The sequence below is a fragment of the Vombatus ursinus genome, unplaced genomic scaffold (assembly GCF_900497805.2).
Source record: "Vombatus ursinus unplaced genomic scaffold, bare-nosed wombat genome assembly UNPS02014833.1, whole genome shotgun sequence".
NCBI lineage: Eukaryota > Metazoa > Chordata > Mammalia > Diprotodontia > Vombatidae > Vombatus > Vombatus ursinus.
In genome coordinates, this window is record NW_020954611.1 from 3,122,108 (window position 1) to 3,144,120 (window position 22,013).

A 22,013-nucleotide genomic window follows, 5' to 3' on the forward strand; every position below is an offset into this window, starting at 1 on the left:
TAAAGAGAATTGATTATTTAAGCACCCCAAATACCTTGTCAGTATGGAATTTCATGGAATCTCAAATCAAGGTAAGAGGAAATGTCAAGCATACATTTGAGTTACTCTCTTTTTGTACCATCTCTGCTTTCCAGCATTTATTCAATGTAGAGAGAGCAATTCAAAGTCCCTCTCTTCCATTTGCCCTGGTTTTCCAAATAAGGGTCTGAATGAGTTAAATTCATGATGAAAAGTTGTCCTCACTGAACTCTGCTCACTGACATTCCAGTCGTTCCCGTCCTCCTTAGAGTGAAGGGGCCAGTGAGAGACAATGTGGGCCTATTTGCAGGCCTTTGGATGGTGGCAGTCGAGGGGTTTGTCCCCAGGGAACCTTGTGCCTCCTGATGAAGCAGTTTTCTGTCTGTTGCTTCCTACAGCCTTTGCCACGGCCCTGAAGAGTCTATACACCAATGAGACAGAAGTGCATATGGAAGATGTCCTGGGCGTTTTGGCATCCGCAAACATTCTTCAGTTCCCTACTCTGTTTAAAAAGTAAGGAAATGTTGGTAGGAATGTGGCTAGGACTGGCCCTCAGCAAAAATTTAAAATGGGATCCTGATGCCTTCCTACTTCTCCCATGTTGTAACATCCTGGCTTTTCTGCCTCCTGTTCCCTCCCAGTCCCCTCCCCGTGCTGCTCCCAGAAGTGCAGGTGGCCCATCTGACTTGCCTTCCCTGGGCAGTACCTGATACCTTGGCCCTCTCCTTTCCCTCTCCTAAAGTCAGGTGGAGAGGATTTGAGGCAGATAAGAAAGTGTAATGTTGTAAAAAGAGTATTGGCTTAGACTTCTGAAGATCTAGGTCTAAGCCCAGCTCTAGTCCTTGTTACCTGTGTAAGATTTGTCAAATTAATTTGCCTCTTTGGGCCTCAGTTTCCTCACTGTAAAATGAAGGGGCTAGACCGGGTAATTTCTGAAGTCCCTTCAGACGATGACCCTCTGTAGTTTTATGGAAGATGGGGCAGAAAAAAATAGAAGTCATTACATGGACGTCAGAAGATCTGGGTCCTAGTTCATACTTAGTCACTGACAAGCTGTCTAATGTTGGGTTAAGGTTACACATTTCCTCTTTGGCATCAGTTTCCTCGTGTGAAAAATTATGATTCTATAATACCTGAGTTATTTCTCAAGTGATTTTTTCATATTAATAGGGTACAGAATTAATTCAAATGAATTCATTTCTGAAGATAATATTTCAGGTGTCAGTGGAGTTTTTAGGCAAAAGAGTCTTCTCATTTGCCTATTAAGTCATAGAGAATACACAACTCCTCCCGTTGCTCAAACTGAACCTGTTTGCCATGTTCTTGGCTCTTACTCATTAGGGATAGAGAGAGGGACAGGACCTGTGACTTCACTGATATAGGGAACTCCCAGAAAAGGAATCTCCTTCTACCAAAACAGGCCAGCACCTTCTCTGCAACTGCAAGCCTTAGAGAGTTGCTGGTGAACATTGGGAGCTTGAGTGGTTTGCCAACGATCACACAACCAAATATGTGTACGGGGTGGGGCTCAAACCCAGGTCTTTTTGGCTCTGGGGCCATCTCTTTGCACAGGATGCTATGGCTTCCTCTCCCTTATTTACTAAACTTCCCTATTTAGGAATCCCAAATGGCTCGCTTACAATCAAGACTCTGGGGTGATACTGTCACACTTCTGGCTGTTGGCAATGCAAATAGGATTGAACGGAGATTGGAAAGGAAGAGGATAACTTCAAGAGAATTGACCATCGACCTGAATACTTGATCCTTTTAGACGCTACCTAGTGAATTCTGCTGCCAATTAATCTCTATCCAGAAAGAAGACAGAGATTTTTGAGATCTGAATTCAATTCATTAAGCAGCTAGGTAGTGCAGTGATTAAGTGCTCTGGACATGGAATCAGAAAGACTTAAATTCAAACGTGGCCTGAGATACTTTTACTAGTTGTGTGACCCTGAGTTTTGCAAACCTTAAAGGGCTATATAAATGCTAGCCATTATGATTAAACATTTACTTCAGAGGCTTGATCCATTTAAAGTGCGGTCATAGGGAGGAGACATTCAAGTCAGTTTGCATCTAAATGCCCTTTGAAATGTGGCCAGAGTGTTTTCAGACAGGAAGGCAGAGATATTATTTATAGTTTGTGTGTAAAGTCATTTGGTTGTAATGGAAAGAGTCTGGTATGGGAGTCATGCGATCTGGGATCTGTGCTCAGTTCTGCCATTGACTGATTATGTGAATCTGACTTCTCTAGGCCATATTGGATTTTTTTCCTGTATATGGGACTAATCATTTTTATCCAACCTGTTTCAAGGGTTATTGAATATAAAAAGAGATGTGCATGAAGGCAATTGGAAAAGTTGGTTACAAGAATCTGAGATGTGAAGAATCTCTTGCATATCCACAATTCTAGCCCCCGCCATCATTCATACACTGGCCATAAAGTAGTTGGTGATTGCAGATAGTTTGGCAAATAGGTAATTCAGAAGTGTGTATACATATGCATAAGCATACATGTATGGTAGTATACACACATGCACATATGCATGTGAACTATGTATAGTGTATGCATATGTATACATCTGAAAATCCAAAGTTGCTGTGAATGACATTTTCTTCCTTCCCAATACTGCCTCTTTTCCTTTCCTATTCTGCCATTTTATCGGATGTCGTTTGTCCTTCATTTTCAAAGAAGACCATGACATTAGGAAGGTGATGCCATGACTTACAAGTGAATTGGATTTAAGTGAGAGAGCGCTGTGCAAAGTCACCAGCCTCCCTTTTCCTCTAGAGCCATCTGGGTCCAGTGGCAAGACATAGATCAGAATACTTAAATGGTGAATATCTTGATTTCACAGGAAATTGATGGTTTTCCCATCTGTGATTGTCTGGTCTCTTCATCTAGACTCTAAAGTTCTCAAGGGTAAAGGCTATGCTTGCCTGCTTACTTCAGTACTCTGTACATTATAGGATTTAAATGGCATTTTTTTGTTTTGTTTTGTTTTAAATCACCACTGTACTCAATAGAGGGACAGCTAAGTGGCACAATGGACAGAGCACTGGGCCTGGAATCAGGAAGACCGTCTGCTATCTTTCATTATAGGGACTGATCATTCCCAACCTTGAACTAAAATTTGAGAGTATATCTTAATTTGGAGGTTTGTTTCCCTATACTTTTCATCATATGACCTTCATATGGGTTTCTCCCCTCCCCTCCACTTTTTTTTCCCCATTTTTAAAATAGGTGGGAACCTTATAAATCATGTAGTCCAATTAAGGCCCAGGGAAGCGAAATTATTTGCCTAAGATCTAGGCAAATTTTCCACTAGCTGGGATTATGACAGTCACTTGATAGTAAAAATAGTTCAAGGTCATAGAGAGGGGGTGGACATGGGCCAAGAGGTGAGCTGTGTTTTACTTTTTTTGGGAAAGCTGATGAGGCAGGGAATTAGGTAGAAATCTGACAGCAGCAAGCGCTAGAAACCAAAAAGAGAAGACCCCCCCCCCCTTGGTCCTGCCTATATAATCTTAGAATCACAGAATCTTAGAATTAAAAGGTACCTTAAAGGTCACTTAAGTTTAACTCTCTCACTAAAGCAAAGATTTTTTCTGAATCCTCTTGGGTCTGAGTGCAGTGTGGCTTAGGTACCCAGTTAATGAAGTAGTTATGATAGAGGTTACCAGGTGTCATTCCAGTGACTCATCTAGCAATGTGGGAATTGGCACCATGTTCTCTGGACTAGATAAATAGCTGGGTGACATTTAAACACACATGTCTCAGGGAGAATGTTTTTAAGGCTATTTAGGTTCCTTTATTCTGAGTCAGAATGTTAAGGCTAGAAAAACATTAGTGTCATCGTGGTAATCTTCCTGTCTCCATCCCCTGTGTCTATCCCTTATCAATGGGAGCCTATATGATTGTGAAATATCCCAGGGGATGTAGAATCCATGCAACCCCCTTTTATGCCACAGACATTGCAGTCAAGAAAGTAACAATCTAAGTAAACCATTATGTGTAACAATAACAGTTCATGTTTGTGTAGCATCTTACAATTATGAAGTACATTATTTACATTATTTAAATTGGTCCTCACAACAACCCTGTGAAATGCATGCTGCAAACATTTTTATTCTCAAACCACATTTGAGGAAATTGGAGCCCACAGTGGTTCAATGACTTGCTCAAGGTCATGAAGTGAGTAATTAATAGTAGTGATACTATAACCCAGATCTCCTGATAGTAAGGAGATGTTTCTTTCAATGTGAAGTAGTGAAAATCATGCTTCCTCTACTTTTGGCTATTTGTAAGACAATCAGTCCAAAGAATCTAGCAACTTAATAGGGAGAAGATAGGAAATGGTTAAGGAACTTAGAAACCTAGGAGAATCATGGCTGACCTCATAACAACTTGAAAAGAAAATTTTTGGATATCAAGGGCTTCTAATATTTAAAGCTGTAAGGAACCTTAGAGATTATTGGGTCCAGCATTTTACAGACAATGAAACTGAGACCCAGAGAGATTCAACAACTTGACAGGATCACAAAGATTTAAGTGAGAGGGATGGCCAGGATTTGAAATCGGGCCATCAAATCACAGACCTGGGGTGGGGAGCCTGTAACCTCGAGGCCACATGTGGCCCTCTAGGTCCTCAAGTTTGATCCTTTGACTAAATTCCAACTTCACAGAACAAACCCCTTAATAAAAGGATTTGCTCTGTAAAACTTGGACTCAGTCAAAAGGCGGCACTCAAGGACCTAGAAGGCCACATGTGGCCTTGAGGCCGCAGGTTCCCCACCCCTATCAAGACTCAGGTTTGGAAGGCACCTCAGGGGCCATCTGTTTCAAGACGTATCTGACGAAGCATTCCCTCAAAATGACCCTGACAAGAGCCTGACAGGGGAGGTGAATCCCCTCCCTACTCAGGACAGTCATTCTACCTTTTGATAGCTTTGATCATTAGTAAGCTTTTCCTTCTGTCAAACTGAAATTTGCCTTTTTGTAACATCCACTCATTATTCCTAGTTAGCTCTGGGGCCAGGCCTAATAGGTCTAATCCCTCTTGTACAGGACAGTCCTTTATCCCTGCCCCCCTACCTCCTCCCACCTGTATCCCACCCTCCTTAGCTAGTCTTTTCTTGTCTTAACTAAATATCCTCAATTCCTTCCAGCAATCCTCAGATAGCATGAATTCAAGGCCACTCACCATCTTGATTATTCATTTCTGGACACTCTCTGCCTTATCAATGTTATCCCTAAATTGTGGTGTCTAGACCTGAACATAATACTCCCAAATGTGGCATAGCGTCCAGCAGGGTCAAACTCATGGCCCCAAGGCTCACAAACTCTCTAGTGTGACCCAACCTCATTAAAATGTAATTGGGAAATGTTTAACAAAATAAACAAAAATACAATGCAACATAGATAATGTTAACTTGAGGCTTTCTAAGTCAATATGCTGAGGTAGAGATCTATTTCTATTTGAATTTGTCTCCACTGGTGTATATAGATAGACTATGACCTCCTCCTCTTGTACATTGAACCTCTCTTAATGCAAACTAAGATAAGTGACTTGTCCAGAGTCACACAGCTAAGAAATGTGTGATGTCAGATTCGAACTCAGGGAGATGAGTCTTCCTGACTTTCAGGCCAGGCCCTCTGTGCACTGTAGCGCCCCCTAGATGCTCCTCATCTGGAGAAGGAAATGTCAAATCACTCTGGTATCTTTACCAAGAAAACCTCAAATGGGATCATGAAAAGTGAGACATAACTGAAATGACCTCAACAACAAATACAATGAAACACTCAATTTGTTCATATTGAGATTAAAATCAGTGCCAATTTAGAACTATGGATAAAGATATAAAGAGGATGTGACATATAATAGTGATAGCTCCAACCTAACCTGTTCAAATAAACCACTGAGGGTAAGAATGTGAAATGGAATGAGGAAAATGTTGATATGAACATCACAATTTGTAACTCCACTTACTTTATTGTGGCAATGTCTTTCGTTAAATGCAATGCCTAGAACTGAACACATTGGAACAGATACAGTGGTACCACATAGAGCATTGCGGTCCTGTCACTTTCCTGGTTCTGGACATATAATTCTCAATGTAGCCTGAGATTTCATTAGTTTGTCTGTTTGACAAACAACAAAATTGTCCCAAAGGGATCTATTTTTATACTATAGACCTCCATTCCCATTTTATCTATCCTCCACTGGACATTTTTCAGATGAATTGCTATATACTGATATCTCTCCCATAGTATATTTCTGAAGTGTATTTTTTGAACAAATGCATAATACCTTCCTCCTATCCCTATGTAATTTCATCAGATTCAATTATGATTAATGTTCTTTCCAATAAAGATATTTTGGCTAACAAACAAACAAACAAACAGTGGAGTAGTTTGCTATTTCCTTCTCCAGTTCATTTTACAGATAAGGAAACTGAGGCAAATGGGGTTAAGTGACTTGCTTAGGGTCATATAGTCAATAAGTGTCTGAGGCCAGATTTGAACTCAAGAAGATGAGTCTTCCTGACTCCAGGCCTGGCATTCTATCCATTGCACTACCTAAATGCCCAATATATATATATATGTGTACGTATGTGTGTTTGTAGATATATGTATGTATATATATATATACACACATATATGTATGTGTATATATATGTATATATATATATATGAACATTCACTAGACTATATATTCCTTAAGGACATGTACATTCACTAGAATATACATTTCTTAAGGACAGAGACTGTTTCACTTTTTTCTGTATTCTCAGTGCCTGGAACATCATAGGTGCTTGATAAATGTTTATTGATTGATCTAACATTCTTCTGACAATATCAAATGAGGCAGAAAACAGGAAGGTGTATGCTCTTCTAAGCTGTTCAGGTCTTCAAGAAGAATGTCTGTGACAAAGTCTAAATGAAAAAAGGATTTCTAATAGGTGATGAGCTTCTGCTAACGCTCCTGTAGGTGGGTAACACTGGGCTGGTAGCATCATGTCCTGAAATATTACAGAACCTATTAAGTGAAATATGCAACCACTCAAAAGAGTTTCATGTAATAGTCCACAGAGAAAGAACAATGTGTAATGTCAATTTTCCAAACTGTATGATAAGAAGTTGAGTGGACAGTACAATGGGTTTGTGATCAGTACTTATACCTTGAACACACACTCTTGATGGGCAACGCACAAGACCTAGAATTGAGTAGGAGGAAGAGAGTAGACTGACTTGCATTTGGGAAATTGCACAGCACTGTCAATAGTCCTGAACTACCACCTGAAACAAAAACCTAGCTTTTAACATGAAATTCTATTGGCAATGCTAGATGGTTATAAGTTATCAAGCAATCTCTAAAGAATCAAAATTATAGGTAACCTAAAAGGCAATGAAGAGACTTAAGGTATAAATAAATTTGAGCAGATTACCAATGAAGATGTATATGCAAGAGGTGACAGAAAGTATCATCGGAGTGGTATTTATTTGGTTTTCCAAACAAACTGATCCAGGTGAACCAGCCATCTATTGAATGAGAAGATTAACTTACAGCCAGTCTAAACCCTTCATTGGTACTCATGTAGTGTTAAAAGACCCAAAGGCAAGTCTCTACCTATTGGCCAGACTCCCTATGGAGTATTTTTGTGAAGACATAGATAAAAGCTAAACAAGATGAGAAATTGTAAATGGGTTTCAAGCTTTACCAACTTCACCGTTCACACGAGTGCCCTCGTTGATATTAACAGATGCATACAAATATCGAAGACATATAGTTTCAAGGTAATAAATTCCTTATATTCTTTTGTGTAAAGTATGAATTTGTTATATGTCACAAATTGACTTCTTTTAATAATAAAATGCCCTTTTTGCTACCTGGTTTCTTATAAGTTTAGAAGATTGGGATAGGCTGGGGAAAGGCCATGAGTCCCCATGAAAGCAGCTGTTACAAACAAGGCTGGTGACCTCATTCTGCTTTGTAGAAGGCTCCCAGAAACTGCAACGCCACTGACAGTTTATTTTCTATTCTTTTGCTTTTATTTTATTGTCTTTTGATGAACTAGCAATGACGCTCAGCCCAAGCGTGGTTAAGATAAGAAAACTGCATAAGTGTAGTAATTCTATCTCTCTTGTGCAGGACAATGTTTTTATCTGCCAGAGTACCTAGGATGGATTTCTTTTTCTTCTATTTTTTGAGGGGGTCCAGACCTGTGATTTCATTGGTATAGGGAATTTCCAGTGAGAAATATATAGCAGTTATATAGTGCTTTAAAAAAAATCATCACAACAATGCTGGGAGGTAGGGTGGTATTATTATCCCCATTTTATAGATGAGGAAACTGAGGCAGATAGAGGTTAAGTGACTTGCCTAGAGTCATACAACTAGTAAGTGTCTGAGGCCAGATTTGAACTTTGGCCTTCTTGTCCACAGGTCCAGCACTCTACCTTCTATACTACCAACCTGTTTAGAATGTTGATTCCATTTACCTATACATATCTGCAATCTAATGTCCTTAGAAAGTTTCCAGGGACATTAAGAGGACAGTCAGTATGTTTCACAAGTAATATTGAACCCAGGTCATCCTGACTCCAAGACCGCTTCTTTATCCACCACACCACACTGTATTAACTCAAAAACATTTTAAATCATGACACTTGATTGTTATCCTAGGACTCTTTTATAATTAAAAACACTCTCAATTCTCTATTTCTAGATGTGTGTCCTTGATGAAGGATGGAATTTCTCCTTGTACCATTCAGACCTATTACTTGGCTGCCTGCAAGGTAACTCGTGCTGGAGACCTACCACATAAGGCACTTAGCTTTTCTTACCTCTAGCATTAACTCTAATCAATACTCAAATAGCCAATGTATGTGTTTCTATTTAGCATTTGATACATCGTAAATAAGAGGGCAGCTATGTGCCACAGTCAATAGAGTGCTGAGCCTAGAGTCAGAAAGACTCATCTTCCAGAGTTCAAATTTGGCCTCAGATGCTTACTAACTGTGTGATCTGGGGCAAGTTACTTAACTCTGTTTGCCTCAGTTCCTCATCTGTAAAATGAACTGGAGAAGGGGAAGAATGAGCTGGCAAACCACTCCAGTATTTTTGCCAAGAAAAACCCACATGGGGTCATGAAGAGTCAGACATGGTTGAAATTATTGAACCAAAACAACAACATAGTTTGAAAAGTTGGAAATGATCTCAGAGGTTGTCTAGTTCTTAAACCAGAATTCTCTCTACTATCCAAACAGTACAAATCACTCCAGACAGGGTCGGACTAACACAGAGTACAGCAGGATTCTTACCTCTCTCATTTTAGATACTATGTCACCCTGTTGTCCACACCAGGATTTTTTTTTTCCAAATCAACTTATATAACTTCTCCTGCTTTTGCAATTGACTTTTTGAACCCATCAGTAGAACTTTACATTTGTCCTTTACTTCTCATCTTAGATTCAGTCCATCATTCTAAACTGTCAAGATCTTATTGGATCATTTTGGAACTCAAAGAATGTTATAGTTGAGACAATATTAGAGAGATCCTCTAGTTCAACCTCCTATTTTTACATATGAGCAAACTGAGGCACAAAAGGAGCAGCAACTTTCCTAAGGACACGGAGTGGTATCACGGGGGCTCAAACTCAGATCTCTAGATTCATAGACTCCACGATTATTTCCAAATGAGGAAAGTGTGTCTACAGAACCTCTTTCTCTCTCTTTCTCACGGTATCACCCCTTCCCTTTTAGAACACTTCTTCCTCCTAGGATTTTCAAGTTGTCCCAAGATAGACTTCCAAGTCTTTTATACTCTAAAAATTTCCAACCCATTCTTCCTTTAGAAATGTGTCTTTCCTCTGCCCCACATCCTCAGAGCCCTGTCCTCAGAGGCTAGTTAATCTGATGAACTAATATATTCAGGAGTATGCCGGCCCGCTCATAACCAGTACATGAGAACTGATTATAAAATTTTCACCATATGTTTTTGGAGAGGCAATTGTTAAACATTTACCAGCACACCACTGTTAAGATGCTAATAGAAAGATCACTAGACTTAGAGTCAGCAGGGCTGGGTTTGAATCTCAGCTCTGTCATTTACCAGCTCGTTAAGATATTTTACCTCCCATGACCTTTAGTTTCCTCATCTATAAAACATGGGTAACAAGACTTGCAGTGGTGCTTGGGAGGATCAAGTGAAAGGATATTTGTGAAAGACTTTGAAACAAAAGAAGCAACATAGATGTCAGCTGTTATTCCATCCCTACTGCGGGATACATGCTGCCTTAACCCGAGTGGGAGCAATTCTGACTGGTGGGAATGTCGGACAGCCAATGAGGCTAATAGGGGAGATATTTTTGGTAGATCTTTCAAATCCCATACATCCAGGGGTGTGCTGGAGCCAGATCATACTGGCTCAGGAAAGCTGATTGTTAAATTTTTAGCATGAGCATTTATAGCTGTGAAATCAGTAAATGCTACAGATCAGGATTTGATGTATTGTTTTGCTGATTGTCTAGACTTTAAAAAGTAATGAGAAAATGTAGAAAAAAATGCAGATTAGACTTAAAAGTGTGTCATATGTACAGTTGTCAGAGAACTCGTTGTTAAACAATTACCAGCATATTCCTGCATGTGTGCCTTCTCAAAAGGACTGGCTTTTCTCCTAATTATGAAAACTCTCAACTCAGCATCTAGAACAATGCTGGTTACCTCAAATCTCTCATTTAGGAGCTTGTGGACCACCCCCCCAAACAGTGTTATGAAAGAAATAGGTGGCAGGAATTACAGCTAATTCCAATTTGTAGATGAATATTGAAGCACAAAGCCGTTTAAAGAACTTTCCTGAATGAGAGAATTAGGTACCCAAAACAGAGGGCCTAATTTCCTTTGGGCACAGTAGAAATATTGCTGGAATTAAGGACCTGTAGGTCTCAGTTTGCTCAACTGTGAAATGAGGGATTTTGTCTAGATGATCTCTGAAATCCCATTGAAACCTTGCTGAAATAACAACAGACCTTTCTATCTTTCTCCTATGCTTCCTATCATGTACAAAACTTAGAAAAGAACCACCTCAAATATTTAATTTCCTTTGTTATTCTAGCCTTTTTAATCTTCTTTTGTAATGTCCTGACTTGCTTGACTATGCAGATTTGTTATAAGAGCTTGGATTTCTTTCTTTTCCTTGTGGGGGAGGTGAGAGGGAGAGAAAATAAAGTGCTTGTTAAGTGAAAAAAAAAAGTCACCTGTGTTGTTAGTGAACAACTAACACGGCTAACACAGCTAACACGGAGTGTTAGCTGCGTACAGGCTCCAGTTTTACAAAACACCTGTTTTTTAATGGCTTGGTAAATGTTAGGTCTCACCACAAGGTGGTGCCCAGAGCTCATAAGTGCCTTGGCAAATCCATTTTTCCATCTCAATCAGTACAAGGAAGAGTTACTGATCACGGCCTGTGAGAAGTGGCTAGAAATGAACTTGGTTCCCCTGATCGGGAAGCAGATTTATCTCCGGACGGTACCACAAGAGCTTCTCCAGAAAGTGCTCAAGTCCCACAGGTCAGTGGGTGGCCCTCAGTGGGTCTCTCTTTGACTGAGTATTGAAGGCTTGGGAGGGGGATAGAAATACAGCAGAACTGGATAATGGATGGTAAAAGGAGGGTTAAAAAACTTTTTTTTAAAATTATTATTATTATTTTTTTTAGGCAATTGGGGTTAAGTGACTTGCCCAGGGTCACACAGCTAGTAAGTGTCAAGTGTTTGGTCTGAGATCGGATTTGAACTCAAGTCCTCCTGACTTCAGGACCGGTGCTCTATCCACTGCGCCACCTAGCTGTCCGTAAAGAAAGTTTTTTTAAGGAGTTGCTAGTATTAGCACCCTCACTCTTGCTCCTTGAAAGCTTTAGGATTCCCCAGAGCAGGGGATGAAGCAGGAGGGCGTTTGGGTATCTCTTACAGTCTTGCTTCCAGTCTTATGAAGGGAAGCACATGTTATTCTCCTTCTTAAGTCCCAGACCATATTTCCCCTCTGTGTAGATGAGGGGAGAGGGGGGATGGAACAGATCCCAAGGGGGAAGGAACTTCATAGGTTATCTAGTCCAACACTTTCATTTTACAGATGAAGAAACTGAGGAACAGAGAGAGGTGAAGTGACTAGGCCAAAGTTATGCAGATAGTAAGCAGATCTGGCAGCCTTTGCGGAGTTCCTCTCAGGGATGGGCGTGGGAGGCATCTTTCTATGCTGCCCGCCAGAGGCTCATCATTCTTTCCACTGCACCTTACTATAAATCTCCACCCTGACTCCACATTAGATCATGTAGAGACAGTTGGGGGTATGTGCTCCCCCACCTCCTGAATCAAACACTCCCATTCCCAGGTAGAGACAGTTGGGGGTATGTGCTCCCCCACCTCCTCCTGAATCAAACACTCCCATCCCAGGTAGAGACAGTTGGGGGTATGTGCTCCCCCGTTTCTTCCCCCTCCTTCTCCTGGATCAAACACTCCAAATTCCCAAGAATACTATTTATGGGCAGGATGAATTTTGAAAGTGAGAATTGAATTCCATTAGGGATCCTACTAGAATTTTAGGTGTGAATTTTGAAATAAGTGTTTTCATTCCCTCAATGAAAATCATTCATATTTTTTTTTTATCACCAGCAGAACAACTCTAAAGAGTCATATCATTAGTCAATTCCAATTCCAGAATGGTAGATTCTCAGGGACGGGGCAGCCAGTTGTCGCTCTCATCTTCAATGGAGAATGAGTCTGGCAGAGCGTACTCCCTCCCCTCTCCGCTGTGGGATGCTTTGTTATCAAAGACGACCTCACTAACTCAGAACCCGAGACCTGATTTTGGCAGATGAATTTGTTCAAGGCATCATCCTCTCTCTGTCTGGGTGCAGAGAAAAAAATGTTTTGAAATGGTTGGATTAAAGATAAACATGTCTTCCCTTGCACTTTCAAAACATTCCCACTCCCTTGGAAAGAGTGTGTTGTCGTACCCTGGTAGTATTTGACCGAGGGGGGAGGGGGAAGAGGAGAAGCATTTGACTGTAACCCAGAAAACTGGAGGTGGGATGAGGAATTAATTTCAAAATTACAGCAGGGGTGGAAAAGAGGCCAAGAAACTGAAATGTCTAGCGTCTCGTCTCCAAAACTAGGGTAGATGTGACTGTCTTGTGTAAACTGGCTCCTTTCTCCTTTGGTCTGGTCCAAAGTTCTGTCTGCACAGTGAGTACCAAAATTACTACAAACTAACTTTAGTGTTCACGTAAATAGCACCTATCCCTGGATGAGCTAGGGTTGGGGTGGCTATCCCCATGGGACGATAAAACCAGATGACCAAAGCTTACAACCAACCCAAATCCTCGTGCCCTCATCCAAATGATCTCCAAAGACTTAGCTTATGAAATGCTGAAATATGAAGAGTCATCAGAAAGGGCAGGGGACAAAGGATCTTAGGCGGCTCCTTAGAAGGATGTGCAATTGGCTCACTTTGTTGAAAAATGTTGAGCTCCCTTAGTAAGGTCCCAGCTTTTAGTTTCCTTGGCTTCCTTCAGATCTCAGCTCAAATTTCACTCTCTGCAGGAGACCTTTCCCAGCCTATCTACCTGCTAGAGCCTTCCACTCTGAGGTTACTTTGCATCTCCCGTGTGTACTAGCTTGTTTAGATGTTGCCTGCTCCCATTAGAATGTAAGCTCTTTGAGGGCAGGGACCATATTTGCCTTTTCTTTGTATTCCCAGTGCTTAGCACAGTGCCTGACACATAGTAAACCCTTAATAAATGCTTTCACTTTACTTAGCTGATTGGTGGAGATGCAAAATTATGCCAAATGCTGGCATCCTAGAGATGAAACTTCACCTAACCAACACTTCCAGTTAACCCCTAGAAGTAGCCAGGTGGAGCAATGGCCTTGGAGCCTGAGTTAAAATCCTGCCTGAGACACTTACTAGTCGTGTGACCTTGGGCAAGTCACTTAACCTCTCTCTACTTCAGTTTCCTCATCTGTAAAATGAAGCTAATACTAGTACCCTTCTCACAGGATCAAATGAGATAATAAATGTAAATCATTTTGCAAACGTTAAAGCACCATATGAATACTATCTTCCAACCCCAGGGTTCATCATTCTTTCCACTGTACCTTACTGGAAATCTCCACCCCTGATTCCACATTAGGTCATGTAGAGACAGTTGGACATATGTGTTCCCCATGTGTGCTCCCTCTCCTCCTGCTGGATCAAACACTCCAAATTTCCGTATATATTAATATTATTCCATCTGAGGGCCGGGGTACCCTACCCCATGAAATGCTCTCAAGATACTTTGGGGACTACTTGGGCCTTTGGTGACTAGTAATTGGTGTTGAGGGCTCATTGGGTTCTTAGGTAGGTTCTACCCCTATTTTTCCATTAGATGCTAGTCTGGCCCTGCTCAGCTCGTATAGGGGCCACTTGGCTTCCCTCTTCCCCCCTACTCCATGTTGCATGGACTTCTGTTTCTTTAGGGGGATTTTGTTCTCCTTTCTACAAACAGCTTGAAGCAAAATATGTATCATTTCCTGGAACTTCTTCTCCAGTGGTTTTTCCCATGTTTACTTGGGCAGTCAGTTTGAAATTAATTTTCTTCTAAGAGGTCACCTCTAGGTTATTCTGCTGTATAAACTCCCAAATCCTATGTAATTGTCTTTCTTAGATGTCTTTCACTGGAATTCATAGTTCTCATAGAATTACAAGACCAGAGCAAACCCCTCCACATGTCACTTAGCCCAATCCTCATTCTGCATGAAAGATTATTCACACCATCCCAGAATAATTCTACCCATTAAAAAAAATTCACGTCCTCCATGTTTCAATAAAGTAGTCTATATACTAGGAGAAGTACTAATTATGAAAACAAGGATCCTGCTTGATGGTGAAGACCTCCATGTATTCTATCACTTGACTCTTGATTTCCTAAGCACCTTTAAAGATACTATTATTATTAGCATTGTTGTTATTATTTTAAAGATTGGGTTTTCCTATGTTGCCTAAGCTGCCAGAAGTACAGAGGCTACTAATGGCCAGATCCTACTACTAATTGTTCAACTTTGATCTGCTCCTTTTCCAACCTGGGACAGTTCATTCCTGGAGAGAAATTCTTACAAAGCTAACTTTAAACATCAACAGTAAAATGTATTGTCTATCTACATTTGAAGACATGAATTTTAATATTTAAAATGTCTATTTTAATGTAATTTATTAATTACTCTCTATGTATATCTTCTCTCTACTCCATGTCCTCCCCCCCCCAGCAAAAAAGTTTGAATTTTATATATCTGATTTTACACAGAAGAAACCCAAGCAAAGCTTTAATATCACAAAGTCACAGAATCTAAGAGTTGGAAAGGCTCTCTCGGTCAACTTGTAGCCAGACGAGAATCTATAAAACACCTGGTGAGAGGTCATCTGGCATTTTTCTGCAGGTCTCCAGTAAATGGGTGCCCACCACTTCTGGAAGCAGCCCAACTTGCTTCTCAAAAGTTCTCCTCAGTAAGAATTATTACTTTATAGGGAGAGTTGTTTTTTTTTTGCAAGTTCATTTCTCCAAATTCTGCCTCTAGGGGTCAAGCAGAACAAATCTAAAACCTCTTTACAAGAGACTTTAATGTAACTTTTAACCTTTATCCTTCATTTCCAGGCAATGCAGCCCCACATCCCCTTCACTGTCCTAGCTGCCCTCATCTGGGTGGGCTCCAGTTTAGAAATAGTCCTAGGGGTAGCTAGGGTGCAACAGTGGATAGAGTGCTGGGTCTTAAGTCAGAAAGACCTGAGTTCAAATCTTGCCTCAGACATTTACTAACTTTGTGACCCTGAGCAAGTCACTTTAACCACTGCCTCAGTTTCCTCATCTGTAAAATGGAGATAATAATCACCCCTAAGGATCAAATTTGTGAAATGCTATAATAGCACTTATGGAACAGTTAGGTGGCAAAGAGGATGGAATGCTGGGCTTGTAATCAAGGAGATTCATCTCCCTGAGTTCAAATCTGGCCCCAGACATTTATTTGCAAATAACCCTGGGCAAGTCGCGTAACTCCATTTGCCTAAGCTTCCTCATTTGTAAAATGAGCTGGCCAAGGAAATGGCAAACCTTTCCGGTATCTTTGCCAAGAAAACCCCAAATGGAGTCATAGAAAGTCAGACATGACCAACAACAAAAACATAGTAGGATCTTAGTAAATGCTTATGTTATTGGGAATTTGATACCATTCAATAAACATTTATTAAGTGTCTACTGCATACAAAAGTGCCTTGGCAGTTGTTGGGGATACAGAGTCACGAACAAAGTAGCTCTTGACCTCAAGGAGCTTATATTCTGCTAGGTGGAATATAGCAGGTTTAGAAATATAGTGCAAAGGGAGGGGCAGCGAAGAGATGATGTGGACGGAGCACTGGCCCTGGAGTCAGGAGGAGCTGAGTTCAAATTTGGCCTCAGACACCTGACACTTGCTAGCTATGTGACTCTGACCAAGTCACTTTATCTCTGATTGCCTCACAAAAAAATATATATATATAGATGTATATATATACATCTATACATGTGTGTATATATAAATATAAAATATATATATATGTATATATTACAAGGAAATTGAAGCAGGCAAAAGTACTAACAACTGAGGGAATCTAGGTGGTGTCTGAGCTAAGCTTTGGCCTAAACATAAATGTAATCTGACAAGAGTGGAGTATTAAAAATAAATAATGTTTTGAAAAGAGCAGAATACAGCAACAAACTTATCCTCTCCCTCCTCTATGGCCCTAGGCCTCTCTCAATGGAACCTTACAATCACATTAACTCTCTTGGTCACCATAGCCCCCTGCTGACTCATATTGACCTTGCAATCTATTGATACCCAACCTAGATAATTCTTTTTTCAAATGAACTGTTACTTAGACACACTCTCATCCCATACTGGTGAAGTTGATTTTCAAATGAAGTATAAGATTTTACATTGATTCTGGTAAATATTAATATTAATTATATTTAAAAGTGATTTTAAAATGAAATTAACTTCATCTTTTTAGATTCTTTTTGATCACTGCTTTCCTTTCTAGATATTCCCCAGCTATCCCTTTAATAATACAGCTTGGAATTTTGCCAGGATTAACTGTCCTATAACATGCCTAAAATATGTTAATGTTATTGTTATGACCAGCACCTGTGGTTAGACCATTCCCAAAATGATACATTCATGGTAAAGAAACATATATACATATAGACATATATATATATACATACATACATATGTGCATATACATCAATGTGTATACGTGCATACATACATATACTGCCTGGCATATTACCTCCTAATTATGTAAACAGGACATTCTCCCAACTCATAATCTTAAACTACCAACCTTGACCTAGGGAGGGTGTCATTAAGACATATTAAAACACCCCACATTGAGCCCATATGTTGATTCATTGGGGAAAGCTATCATCATTGGGTTGTATATAAAATGGGGACTGAGTAAAGATAGGGGGAGAGTTATGTTTCAGCCTCCTAGAGATCTCACCTTTTATACTGAATGAATGCTGTATGGGTTAAATTTACTCCTGGACAATTTTTTTTCCCCTTAGAGGACAAAGGCCTGTGGTATGGTGGAAAAAGTCAGAGGACCCGAGTTCAAATCCTACTTCTGACACTTACTACTTGTGAGACCTTGGGCAAGTCATTTAGCCTCCTTATCTATAAAATCGGGAATCTGGGCTAGATGGTTTCTGAAGTTCCTTGCAGACCTTGATTGGTGATCCTGTCATTCTATGATCTCAAGGTCAGATCTCTTCCTCAACAAATCCTCTCTTAAAGAGCAATATCAGTGTTGTCTTGGCAGGCCATCATTTCCCCAAGGAGGCTATCCCAGATACGCACATAAACCTTCTGGCTCCCAATACAGTAACCAAAACAGAAAGTCTTGTTTAACTAATTATTCTCTACAATACAAATTGAAACAGGATCTTAATTTATGTGTTTGTTTAGTGAGAGACATGTCAAACCTTAACTTATAGACTTGCGTAACTCAAACTTTGGCAATTTAATTTAGACCACAAAAGGGAACAGATCATGTGACAGCTTCTTGGTGCTTTAAATCTTAAAAATTCCTCTCCCATAGGACAGCACAGCCCTGAGCTCTGCAGGAATTTTCCCCTTCCTGCCTTAACATCATTACATGGTTTTTTCTTACCAAGGTCAAATCCAGATGCACCAGCAGATGACTTAAAAACCAGATACCCAGCAAAAGCCAGTTCTGCACTTGCCAAAAATAGCGTAAGATGGTGGTAATATTTCCACTGTCCTTTCTGAAAACAGATTTATTTTTTCACAGGCTTTCCATCCACCATTGCCACTGAAGGTGGCAGATGAAAGAGGTATTAATAGAGTAGTGAATACACGGGCGTATGTAGGACAAAACAGAAATAAAGAGAACGTCAGCCACAGTTAGGAAATGGGAATCAGTTCAAGAACAATTAAGTTAAATCCATGGATTAACTTAATTTTAATTTATAATAATTAATTAGTTAATTAAAATTAATTATTAATTAATTGTCACAGTAGGTTAAGGAAGCTTGAGTTTGGGGAGGGTGAGGCAGGCTTGTACACTCCTGGCCTTTTGAGCTTGTGGTCATGGAGTGCAACCACCTTCTCTCACATGTCATTAACCCATATAACTTCCCTGTTAGAGCAAACAATAGGCTAGCCCAGGGTGGGGAACTTTTGTAAAGTTTGGATTCAGTCATAGGGCCACACTTGAGGACCTAAAGGGCACATGTGGCCTCTAGACCACAGGTTCCCCACCCCTGGCTAGATGGCCCATACATCTGACCAATGTGGCAATTCTTATGTTTTTTATTGAAACACCAAGACAACTTCCACATTTCTTACATAGGTGCCAAAAGTTAATCCTCTCCTTTAGCACTATAATAATAAAATGATACCATAGTATAATAATTATAGTTGGTATACTGTATTATAAATATATATATTATATTATATTAAATTAATGCTATACTATAATATATAAAATAATTAATAAAATAACACTATAATAATAAAATAATACTATAATAATAATTTTAATTATGTTAGGCTTTCAAATGATGATTTCTCCACCATTAAGTTTTCTTCCCCACCCCCACCCTACCACCCCATCTCGTTTTACTCTGTTTAGCCTGCATTTGCAGAAATGTGTAGGGATACCTGTATGGTAAAGTAGAAAAAATAATCCCCAGATCTCTTACTATTATCTGTATGACCTCAGGCAAATCACTCAATTCAATTTAATTCAACAAGAATTTATTAAGTTCCAGGTACTGAGTTAGGTAGTATGATCCAAAGACAAGAAAACAAAACAAAACAAAACAAAAACCCCAAAACAGACATTGTCTTCAAGGAACTTACATTCTACTGAATGGAACCACTTGGACCTCTCTTTCCTTATCTAAAAAATAGTGAGGGATGGTGAGGAAGAGGGTGGAGATGTACAAGGATTTTTAAGGTCTCTTCTAGTTTGAAATTCTATGATTAAGTGATGCTCTCCCCTGGAATAGTTTTCAATATTCTGTTATAAGTATGGATATGTTAATAAGGATCTGCTTTTCTAAATAATCTCTCTCTCTCTCTCTCTTCTCTCTCAGACTATTTACTTTCAGTGAGTTTGATCTTCTAAAAACAACGCTGTACTGGGTCTACCTCCAACTAAACCTCAGACTTCAGTCAATTCCAATCTATGAGGCTGTCCTGGCATTTTTTAACAGGTAACAAACTTCAAATGTTAATGTTATTATGGAAAACAATAGCAGTAACAACACCTTTCAATGGCATGACTTCCCATGAGATGAAGGAACTATGACCTTCTGAAGTAAGAAGAGAATGCAATTTCATTATGGGACATAAGATTGGGGGATGTATTTTAGCAAATAACTTACTTGGAAACATAAATATAGCTGTTATAAGAGGACCATATGTTCTGCAAATTTGTTTTATGTTCAATAATCAGCAGTATGTAGTAGGGATATATATCAGAAAAGAAACACTATAATGGTTTTTAAATACCTTATGTTTGAAATATATTTTAATTAGTTTGTTATCCTTATTCAAACTACACTAGCAGAACAAAATACTATGTGTTTACTGAGCAATTGAATATGTATGTTTAGAAAGGATGGTGATTGTGAGGTCAGAAGATTGAGGTTGCCCATCTCTGACAGTAATTAACTATGTAACCTTGAATTGTCACTTTAACATTTTTTCTCACTTATGCAAAATGTGGGACTTAGACTAGATAATCTCTAGGCCAGTGGTTCTCAAACATTTTGGCCTCAGGACCCCTTTATGCTTGTAAAAATTATTGAGGACCCTAAGAACTTATGTTTATATGGGTTATAACTATTAATGTTTATCATGTTAGAAATTAAAACTGATAAATTTTTAAAATAATTGTTCATTAAACCAATAAGTCTATTAAATGAACATAAATAACATATTTTAATGAAAAATAACTGCATTTTCCAAAACAACAAAAATTTAGTGAGAAGAGTAGCATTGTTTTACATATTTTTGCAAGTCTCTTTAATGCCAGGCTTAACAGAAGATAACTGGGTTCTCATATCTGCTTCTGCATTCCTGTATGTTGTTTTGGTAGAAGTATATGAAGTATATGAAGAAAACCCAGTCTCATACAGTTATGTCCCCAGAAAAGGGAGAGGAGTATTTCAATAGGCAAATAACATCTTATTATTATTATGAAAATAGTTTTACTTTTCTGGGTAAAGGTATCTCCAGAAAGGATCTCAAGGACTCCCAACAGTCCACAGGCCACACTTTGAGAACTGCTGCTCTAGGATTTCTTTCAGACCAGACATTCTATGAGTCTTTGGTTTTCCAAACTCATATTTCATAATGATCATTTATCACACACATTGAGAGTAATGAAAGAAAGTCTTTAAGTCAGAAACTAACCTGACCAATGGAAAGTACCTAGGGTGGAACCATAGAACCTGGAGCACCATGACGCTAGATAGATAGATGAATGGATGGATAGATAGATGTCACAGGCACATGTGGTGTTGGGAGCCTAGAGCAGTGTTGTGGGGTCTTAGGCAGGACTATGAGCACGATAGCTTAGAATGGTACATGTCAGTGTTCCCGTGATCTTTTTAGCAGTCCTCTACGAGTGTCAATGGCAATCTATCACCCAGTCACTAGGGTCGGATTCACCCAATGTGATAGCAGCCTTTCTCTGTTCTTTCAAAAATGTTTAATTTTTTTTTTTTTTTAGTATTTCATGGGTACCATGTAAACACTTGGGCCATCTTATCTCTATTGTCTCTGGCTCCTGCCAAATGGCCCATCTCTATTTCCATTCATTCCAGTGTTTGATGATGTCTTATTTTTAATTTGTTCATGCAAATAATTTTAAATAACATCCTGTACCTGCTTATACCTATATCTAATCTTTCTATTGCTTTTTGGGTCACCTGCAGTTATGACTTTTCTGAGGTTGTGGTCTTCCATTATATTCAGTTATTAACTGACTTTTCAGAGACTGTGGAAAAAAGAAGGAAATAAAATAACATTATTGTTGTTCTACATAGCAAGTCTGGAATCCTCAGTTCTTTTGGCTCCAATTACTCAGTCAATAAGTATTTATCGAGCAGCTACAGTGTGCCAATTGTAGATCTGGTGGCTGTGATATAAAGGCAAAAATGATATGTACATATTCTAGTACATAAAAAATTAAATTTTTAATTAAGTTGATTTAGGGGGTAGAGCACTAGCAGCTGGGGATGGGGGTTGGGGATCAAGAAAGACCTGATATGGAAAATAGTGTTGAAGTTAAACTTTGAAGGAAACCAAATAGTATAAAAGAGAGCAGTAAGAAGGAAGTGCATTCCAGGCCCAAGGGGGTCTGCCAGTGCAAAGGTATAGAGATGGGAGAAGTAGG

General features: G+C 39.4%; 1 protein-coding gene across 1 annotated transcript in view; it reads left to right on the plus strand.

Annotated features, from left to right (window-relative positions):
- Positions 1-22,013, plus strand: part of BTBD16 (BTB domain containing 16) — a 104,920-nt gene that overhangs the window by 28,802 nt on the left and 54,105 nt on the right. The window contains exons 6-9 of the mRNA XM_027839814.1: positions 417-531; positions 8,746-8,815; positions 11,457-11,587; positions 19,705-19,824. Coding sequence (XP_027695615.1) covers positions 417-531; positions 8,746-8,815; positions 11,457-11,587; positions 19,705-19,824 — 436 coding nt within the window. The remainder of the gene's footprint in view (positions 1-416; positions 532-8,745; positions 8,816-11,456; positions 11,588-19,704; positions 19,825-22,013) is intronic.